The 9,731-nt window shown below is 38.2% G+C and overlaps 1 protein-coding gene across 2 annotated transcripts; it reads right to left on the reverse strand.

The window, feature by feature from the left end:
* Nucleotides 1-1,451: 1,451 nt before the first annotated feature.
* Nucleotides 1,452-9,676, reverse strand: gmppaa (GDP-mannose pyrophosphorylase Aa). Of its 2 annotated transcripts, XM_041057989.1 has the most exons (13): nt 9,552-9,676; nt 8,463-8,560; nt 7,874-7,977; nt 7,386-7,578; nt 7,099-7,158; nt 6,857-6,987; nt 6,689-6,703; nt 4,339-4,473; nt 3,899-3,996; nt 3,767-3,813; nt 3,484-3,576; nt 2,468-2,636; nt 1,452-1,979 (listed from the first exon to the last, which is right to left on the reverse strand). In XM_041057989.1, the coding sequence occupies exons 1-13, from the start codon at nt 9,589-9,591 to the stop codon at nt 1,879-1,881; spliced, it is 1,284 nt and encodes a 427-aa protein (XP_040913923.1). In that variant the 5' UTR covers nt 9,592-9,676; the 3' UTR covers nt 1,452-1,878. The 2 variants fall into 2 exon arrangements, with proteins under 2 accessions (XP_040913923.1, XP_040913924.1); XM_041057990.1 differs by lacking the exon at nt 6,689-6,703.
* Nucleotides 9,677-9,731: the final 55 nt, after the last annotated feature.

The following is a 9,731-nucleotide window of genomic DNA, read 5'->3' on the forward strand; positions in this document are numbered from 1 at the left end:
TCCTGTTCATAAAGTTGGGATTTTTTTCACCTAACATCATGTACAACACCGTTTATGTAGACTCTGCATATCAGCAAAGTGTGCCACCAATAATCATAACATCTAAACTGTATGTGACATTTTCCCCTCTCAGCTGGTGACATGCACCACTGTGCTTCACATCACAGTGTTAAAAGTAGACTAAAAACACATTTCATGCACACATTCACATTTTTTAAAATAGTTTTATTAATTAATAATGGCATCAGTGCACCTCTAAATGTTGTCAGGTTATATCACTGAATGTAACGTGCAGGCAACCTACGACACGGAAATTCATGAAAACAACCCTCAGAAAAAGAACAAAGACAAGAAAAGTTGACACACAGACTAGAGGAGGAGATGCTTTTAAAAATCCATATTGACTGAGAAAGTTGGGTACACACACGCTTTCTGACAGCTGACATATCATCAGATTCACCGAGCTAAAATGCCCTTCATGAATCAGGATGGGAGGGATTTGAATCCAGCTTTTGTCACATGTCACTTTTGCTGTCGTTCCCTCCTGATGGTTTCTGTCACTCTGTCCTGTATATTTACTTCTTTTAATACCCACATCCCTGCTCAAGAGCTTCCTCTGCTGACCTGCACAGAGATGAACACCGACCGTTTCCCACTCACTTTCCCTAAGAGGTAGAAAAAAAGACCCTGTACAAGCTTTCAACAACATGTTGTAGGGATCCAAACTTGAAATATGGATCCTGAACCCCCGACTGTGAGCAGTTGTCTGCATAAATAAATTGTAAGTTTCACGGTTATGGGAGTGGAGAGCCTATTTGATCTAATGAATATTAGGATTGCCTTTCATGTGAGGGGCATGGAGGTTTTAGCCCAGTTGATGAACATCCCACCAAGAGGATAAAAACGCAGTAATGAAGGGCCCTAGACTGGAATGAGGCAGTTTTTTTGAAGCAGTAAGCACCAGCAGCTACATATGAAACCTGAAATGAACTCATCATGAATAAAAATGTACATTAACTTGTTTTTTCCCCTTCATTTGAGGATAGTTTGTGAAGAGATTTGATTCAAATAAATTGTGCTGCAGTTCCAGTATCACAATTTACATCTTCCCTTAATAGACACACTCATTGCAACAACTGAAACAAAACTGCCAAAGTGATCATGAGGTGTTGAGGGCTTAATAAGTAAATGTTCATTTGCTGTATCCATAAATTGGAACAGTTCCTCCAGTGATTGCGAATGCACAATTTAAGTGTTTGCTGTTGCTGCTTATATGGCAGAGTCTTGAGGCCCCCTGCTAGGTTCACATTTTAAAATGCAACATTCCTTGATTGCAATGTAAATCTCAAGCCCGCTTGAGATGGATAGTCAATTTTTGAGACAAACAATGAAGATGCTAAAAGGTTTTAATCAGAGATCCACACAAATAATCACCTCTGAACATTAATCAATCAGTACCCAGTGATTTTTATTTTCTAATAACTTCTGTTCTCGTGCTCAAGAAACAAGTCTCAGGTTTGCCAAGGATGCCCTTGAGAAACACAGCATGGTTGTCTTTAATCCAACCAAATAGTGTCTGCAGTAATTTTACAGTTCGGTAAAGTTAATAAAAAACCAATATAAACCTCTGGCATGACAGCCCTTTTCAAGGTCAATCAACATGCGTGATTAGCCTCTTTCTAATTTTGCTGACACCCAATGATGCATAAAGGCTTGAGGACAAATATATAAAAATCTATCTTTAAAAACTCTATAATGAATGTCCCATTTCTTCATTTTTGACATCTTATATACAGTAACTCAGAGGCAGTGCCGACGGTCGTCCAGCTGCATCTTTCATCAGTGACAGTAAGTGGACAGAAGGGTGAGGAAGATTAACTAGAGAATAATTTGGTTTTTGAAGCTGCGGTTGAGGTCTTTATGTGGGAGGACAATTGAGTTGAGTATAATCACCTCGGAGGGGATGGTCACGTTACAACCTGAGGAGACAAAGCATGGCAGTATTTAGTCTGTGCAGTGTAATGCCAAGACATTACATTTTAGATGCAGCATACAGGACCTTCATATTTTTATATCATTTTTAATTTCTAGTCTGCTTAAAAAAAAAAAACAAAAAAAAAAAACTAGAGATGGAGACAAATGCAATGCTTGTACTACACTGGCCATTGCTAGAATATCTGAACACAAATTAATGTAATAATATGCTAAATTACTATCCAAATACACACTGTGTAACTGCTAGAACCGGTCCCAACTTGGACTGAGGACTGAACCTTTGTCTAAGCAACCAGAATTTAGAAAATGGAAGCATTTCCCTCATTCATCCATTAACTTTTCAATTCTGAGAACATTATTTAAAAATGCTGACAGAAAAAAAAAACAATACTTACTTTGATTCAGAATATAATGAATATTAAACAATTCACACGAGGAAGGCAGGTTTCACTTAAGGTCAGAACACACTTACCGAGAATAGTAATCGAGGGTGTGAGCTTTCCATCTCTGAAGAGGGTCTCGCTGTCAATCTTTGCAAAGGGATCATTGGGGTTTGGGTCACTTGGGGTTCCTTCAACTCTTGCCCACTTACCAATGGTGCTATCCCATCCCACAATGCTGTTTAAAACACAGCAGTGATCCTTCAGGAAAAACAACATGACAGAAAAAAAGATTTTAAATATTCAAGAGCTGATCAGTGGATAAGCCTTTGATGCATTACAGAGTTTCAGGTCTCCAGATACACTGCATTAGACACTGTTACCACATAAGAAATAAATACGGACATAGTCAAATCAGAATACTTTTAGCGGTAGATTAAAAAACAGGAGGTGTTTTTATAGAAGAAGACCTGAGCTAACAAATTGTCCTTGTAGGCAGTTTGCAATGAAAGCCAATAAGTCACCTGCAGTCTAAATTCATTTTACAGGAACCCAGTCATCATCTGAGACACGGGATTAAATTATGCCAGCCTCCAAATCGTTAAAAATGACATCTTTGTGAGAGGCACGGGCAACAATATTTCTGGTGTGACAGATGTAAAGATAAATTTCATAGAAGTCACTGCTGAAGTGTGGATAATGTTAGTAATAAAATGTAAAAATGTCACCGACAGTGAACGGGCAAATAAATTTGCCTTCAAGTCGATTAGTTTGGGGTCTAGTTTAATTCCAGACTTGATGTTTTGAACTGTGAAGAAAGTTACAAATTTCCTGCAAAAGTTGCTCATATTTAACCAAGACCAAAACATCCCCTTAAACTTCATAGTTAGTTCAACTATTAATATGATTTATAAATGAAAATCACACTACCACTTTATAACATCCTGGAAGCAAAATTACTGTGCAAACAAGAATAGGTGATGAAAACACCCTAATGCAACTGTGTCAGAGAGGAACAGCAATTTTGTGTGGTGTGAATGAACAGAGTCAGAGGCCTGTGCAGTAACAAGCTGTGGCTGGTCCTGTTTGTACATTCACAGAGGCCCACCTGTAGATTTGCACCATGAAGGATGATAGATTCTCGAACTCTGACACCAGCACCAATAGTTACTCCGGTGCCAATGGAGACGTTGGGACCAAGCTGCACAAAGAGAAGGAGGAATTATCTTAAGTTATCGCCACAGCTTCAACTGGCAACACAAATCAGCTTCGACCCTTCAGGCAGGAGGGAGGACGGCACATTACCAGTGACACTATGTGAAGTGTACATCTTTATCTTACTTATTCCAAATAACAGAGTTAAATGCAGCACAACATGAAAGAACTCTTACCATAGCGGTGGGGTCAATATTGGCTGTAGGATGAATATAGACATTACCTGGGGAAACAAGGAGTATAAATAAAAAAAACTTGTTTACGTAACTGGTGAAGGAATACAGATACAGAAGGTTAATGAATCTTACCACTTATTTTGGGCCCTCCCTCCTTATTTGAGGCCAGTCTTTCAGGATGGGTTTTGTGATACTGGTTGAGGTACAATCGACTGGCATAAATTGCAGACCTGACAAAGACAAAAAAAAAACACAACAAAGGACGTTCATGCTGTTTATTTTCGATTACAGCAATGATGTATGATTGTGGGGTTAAAAGCACAAAACATGTTTCTGTATTTTGGCTATGGCTGCTGTCTTTGTGTCCAGATAATTATAAAGTTAACTAAGGTTCACTGTGTCAGTGGAATTTAATGTTGAACTAGGTTTGTGGCCTGTTTTTATGCTAGCCCAGTATTATATAGTATATCTCTCCTCTCCTCTTACATTTGGTAGTCTATGGAGTTGTTCATGTTAGAATGGTAAGTTTATGTCCTGTTGGACCTCACAGCATTTATGACACATTCACTCACCCTGCAGACTTAATCTGGCTCCAGAAACTGAGCGTTTTATACACATAGAGTTTGCCCTGTCCTGCCAGGGCAGTGAAAATGTCCTGCTCCAGCCTGATGGCCTCTGCTCTGTGCCAGCCGTTGGTTGGCTCCTCTCTGCAACAGACAGATTATCAAATTATGGTACTGAGGTACAAACCAGGGAGACAGGAAGACTGCTTTGATTAAGTGTGATATCAAATGATCAAAGTAACTCAGCCAATATCGTTTCCTGTAACTCTTAGCTAAGGGTCCTCCCTCTACAACCATGAACACTAAACAGGATCTGCAGGCCTATGTTGCAAAATAAACCAAACACACCCACTTACAATCTGTATTTTAGTCCTCTCTGACCACCAAGTTCAAATAATTAAAACAATTAAAATATACAGAATGTGTTGCATTATTGTTTTGTTTTTTTCTATTAGAAATGGTACTACTAATGAAGAAACGCATAGTTTAAAAATAAAGAATGAGTTGCCATGGATTTCTCTTCACCCCTCTTTCACTTTAACAGTTTTCGAGAGTCCTCAAATATTTAGTTAAGTGCAGAAACCAACCCAGTGGCTCCGTTACCTCTTGAAGATGAAGAAAAACACAAATTTATTGCCCTCTGGTCCAGGTCCCAGAATGAAATGAGAGCACCGAGTTAAAATGCATCACTGATACTAACTTTGATGGTGTCAGTGCCGGGTGGAAACCTAAAGCTGATTACCTAGTAGTGAACCAAAACTCAAGTGGAAGAATCAACGTGTTCCATATTAATCATGCTCTCTGGCATAGTGTATTGTGAGAGCCCCGAGATGAAACGGAGTGTTAAATATTGATGAAAAGAATATTTTAAAGGACTGCACCCATAATCGAAGTTCTACCAAAAAGGAGATGTGGTTTGAGGCAAAGTAGTCCCTGAGAGAATTTGAAGTATAACACTTTCCATTTCTATCAAGCATCTCTGATGTGTTCAACAATTTTGCTGATTCAGTGCCCAGCTTGATTTAAGTGCCATTGATGCTAGCAGGTCAATCCTGCACAGTGCGGTTTGACCTTTTGCAATACATTTTAAGTGTCCTCCACGTGGGTGAGCGAGTGACCAGGGTCCAGTTAGGCTGTGATCAGATGGGAAGCTTTTTCTAATATTCTAATACTGCTCTAATAAACAGAGGAAGGATTTATGAGAGACAGGACCATTATGAAATTCTCCCTGGCAACTATGGAAACAAAGTTTTCCTAGTCTCCTAGACTTTGCTAGCTAACCTATAGAACCTAAGAGGACAACATAAAAGAAGATAAAAACAGACAGAAGACAATCACTAAATGTTTTGTTGTCCTGAAGAGGACCAATTCAAAACAGAGAGACCCGTTCAAAATGCAGGATCCAGTGTTTGACAGAGCAAAGGTAAAAGCTGCTTCTAGACAAAGATTTTTTTAACAACATATACGGATATCTCAAGTGAATTTTGCTTGTACATAAGGAGACTTAAGCAAAAAGTTCAACATTTTGGGAAATTTGCTTTCTGGGATTGATGAGATGAGAAGATCGCTAATGATCCTAGTGATCTCCTATCATTGAAACATGGAGCTGGTTAGCTTACAAAAAAGTGGACAAGGAGAAACAGCAATCGATTCTGATTCTGTCCAAATGAAATCTGCCTACCAGCAAAGATCACTAATTAACCTGTTATATCTCATTTTTGGTTTAATCTGCACAAAAATTGGTGTATGGGGCAGATTATTTCTTAGCTGTCAGCAACTGCAAGGCAACTAAGGGATATTACAACACACAGTTAAACAGTGAATTCTCATTTTTGTACTTCTGTGCTTGTACAGATTAAACAAACAAGATGTTGTGTATTATGTAATGAGCTTCAGGGGTGCTGGTAGGTAGATTTTGTTACTGTTTGAAACAGCCAAGCCACTTGTTTCTCCCCGTTTCCAGTATTTATGATAAGCTAATGGACTGCTGGCTATAACTTTACATTTACAAACAAATGTGAGAGTGGCATTGGTCTTCTCATCTAACTCTCATAAAGAAAGCAAAAAAGTGTGTTTCCCAACATGTCAAACCTTTTGGGAACCATTTAAAAGACAAAACTGGCTAAAAGACATAACTAAATAAATATAAAGAACCAAATAAATAAATTGAAAAAGCTGCTTCCAGAATAAGAGGTGAATAATTTAGCCAAAAAAAGTGCACAGAAAAAGGGCACAGGCAACATTCACAAAGCATAATCTCGATGCAATGTCAGCCTTACCACTGTTTATTTTTCTACAGCTCACACCATACACCAAGTGCTCTATAACCACACCGTGCAGCCTAAATGTACCAACTTACCCATCGTATGGATATCTGATGAGTGTGTGAGGAAACAGAAATCATGGCAAGGAGGAGAGGAGAGGGGAAGGAAAAAAAGACAAATGAAGAGAACCAAAGAAATGGAGTAAATGGTATTCACATGCGTTCCCACACACAGATCCCCTGAGAAGGGGTGCTTCTACTCACAGCAACATGTCCTGCTGATTTTTCTGGAAGACTGTGCCGATATGCTGGAAGATGTCTGGGTTAAAGAGGTATATACCACAGTTGATGATGTCACTCACAAATGTGCTAGGCTTTTCCACATAATGCAGGACCTGCAAAAAATAAAACGAAATAAAATAAAAAAAAATTTAATTTAGTTATGATTCAAGATTAAACAGTAATGACTAACTATTTAGGGAAATAAAATAGGAATGGTTAAATACCTCATTTGTTTCCTCGTTTTCAACAATACAGCCGTAATTCATTGATTGTTTTCTGTTTGCCTGACAACACAACAATGGCAGTGCAGTTTAGTACATATCAAAGTCTGTGTTTTGACATCAAAGAACCAAGGTTTGATACAAATACTTCAATTTAGTCTGGAACATAAAGCTGAAAAACAAACAAACAGAAACCCAAACCACAGAGTAAACCTTTTTAGAATTTTACTTTCACTACATTTGACAAGTTCTATTGAAGACATTACCATAAATCAGTAATGAAATCTCACCGTTGTCCCAAGGATAACAAAGCTGTTTGGTTCTCCATGCTCTTTCTGGAAGCTGAGCATCTCTGTGAGAGGAAACGCTGAACAGACATCAGCATTTAGAACAAAGAAAGCCTCTGGATTGCCGGAGACAATCTGATCTCTGAAGTGATAAATGCCGCCTCCAGTGCCCAGGGCTGCATACTCCTGCAAATACCTATGGTGTAGAGTCCAACAGAACAGCATACCTACAGTCATTCAACAACGGTGGTGAACAGCAGCAAGAAAAGTCCCATCACTTGTTGTACATAAAACACCAATTTAAAAAGAAGGATCTTGAAACCTTAGCAGCACATTGTTATAGCTCCCACAATCCATTAATCATACAGTAAGAAATATGTCATTGCTATGAATGTGCAAGGGAGAGTATAAAACATAACTACTCTGATCTTGTTTAGTGAGACATAGCCAAGAGCTCTTCTGTTTACCTGTTTTTGAGCTCTGTTGTTTACCTGATGGAAATTTTGAACTCCTGCTGTGCATTAACCAGGAATCTGGTCAGTTCTTCATTTGGCTGATAAAAGCCGATCAGCAAAATCTCCTTCATATTCGGTACCTGTAACACAAAAGATGTTAATTACTGGACTGATTTAATTATTAGACTATTCTCTCTACCACAAGACACACACACAAATTATTAACTCTACCCAGTGGCTGGGAGGACAAGCTCTTTACTATTTTAACACCCAGTCAAGTGAGGACAGACTGATAAAACCTAAGAGTATGTGTGATGCTATGCAGGGTCAGAACTTAAATTGCAAAATTAAAGTTAACCCTAATACTATTAAAAACAAGTACACAACACACAGTCTGAGAAACATTTGTGCACTAAGGATAATCCCTTACAATACAAACTAGTAGACAACTAATTTTGAAACATGTTTCATATATTTACCATGTTAACCTTAAGACAGCCTACTTTATGTTCCACAATCAGCAAAGGAATCAGTGCTGCAAAACAAAAATCTCTACTACATGCTGCAATTATAGCGATACAACAGTTGCAGACTATTATGACAGTGGCAATGCAGTGAAACTTACCTTGGCACATGCTTCAATGTGGTGCTGCAGCATGGGCACACCAGCTACTGGAAACAAGGGTTTGGGAACTTCAAATGACAGAGGCCTGAACCTTGTGCCTGCAACGTAATGTAGTTCACTACATTATTACAAATCACATTACAGTTCAGATAACTTTTCTCTCACATTTCTAGCATGCATCAGAACCAAACCAAACTTTTAACTACACTATATGCTATGTACTGTACTTTCTTATATGAGAACTTGTTTCAGAAATTTGGTATTTTTAAACAGCCATCTATATGGGCAAGAAAGTGTACCGACAAAGCTCTGGTAGAAAGACCTAGAGCTGAAATGATTACTTGGTTAATCAATCAGTTAGTCAACTGAAAAATAATTTTGATAGTCAATTAACCATCACATTATTTTTTTATGAAATAATGGGGAAAAAATCCCCTTCAAATATAAAGATTTCCTTCTTTTTACAGTTTTCACTATTTTAAGAGATTTTTTTTAAACACAAAATGCTTAATATAATAATTGAGAACATAATGGGCAGTTTAATCAATATAATAATCGTGAGGTGCAGCCACAATTACACACAGAAGAGATCAGATATGGGGTATATGACGTTCATTTCTGTTAAGTCTTCACTTGGTTCTACCACATATTCAAGAAAAATAAGAGGCAGCTAATATTTTAAATTGAACTTTGAGTGCATAGTGGAGTCATAGTGGAGAATGTATGCCGAACTACAGACTGTATCATAACGATTACACATATTCGTTAACTTGTTCCAATAGTAATCTTGAAATGTTAGTAATGCTGCTAGGTAAGCTACACACAGTTATTCGGACAATGCGCATATTTACAAGTTGTCACTCAGCTGTGCTCATCGAATTTTATTTTTATTCCCACACTTTTATTACTTTATCATAACTTGAAATTTGTTTTCTTTGTTTGTGTGGTGTCTTCTCATTATGCCACGTCAGTGATATAAACAAGATCAGCGAGTCTTCTGTAAGTATTGTTAGCATTAGCAGCTTAGCTTCCCTTTAACCGCACACAGCTGGCTGTTAAAACACGACAGTGATGAGATTATTCTCTCACCTTTCTGGGGGCCTCCAATTAAAATAACCGCCTTCAACATCTTGACAGAAACGCGGTGATTTGTGACAGACAAGACCTGCCTGAGAACTACCTGCAGCTGATTCCCGTGGATATTTCCGCTTCCACTTCCTTCTTTTGACGTCGACAAGATCGCCTTGAAAACATGGAGCGGAGTCACGT

This window comes from Toxotes jaculatrix, chromosome 15 (genome assembly GCF_017976425.1).
Source record: "Toxotes jaculatrix isolate fToxJac2 chromosome 15, fToxJac2.pri, whole genome shotgun sequence".
Lineage (NCBI taxonomy): Eukaryota > Metazoa > Chordata > Actinopteri > Toxotidae > Toxotes > Toxotes jaculatrix.

Coding starts and splice junctions, on each gene's coding strand:
- gmppaa (XM_041057989.1), bottom strand. CDS start 9,591: ATGTTGAAGGCGGTTATTTTAATTGGAGGCCCCCAGAAAG. Junction 8,561..9,551: donor AATTGGAGGCCCCCAGAAAG/GTGAGAGAATAA, acceptor ATTACGTTGCAG/GCACAAGGTTCAGGCCTCTG. Junction 3,577..3,766: donor ATATTGACCCCACCGCTATG/GTAAGAGTTCTT, acceptor CTCTTTGTGCAG/CTTGGTCCCAACGTCTCCAT.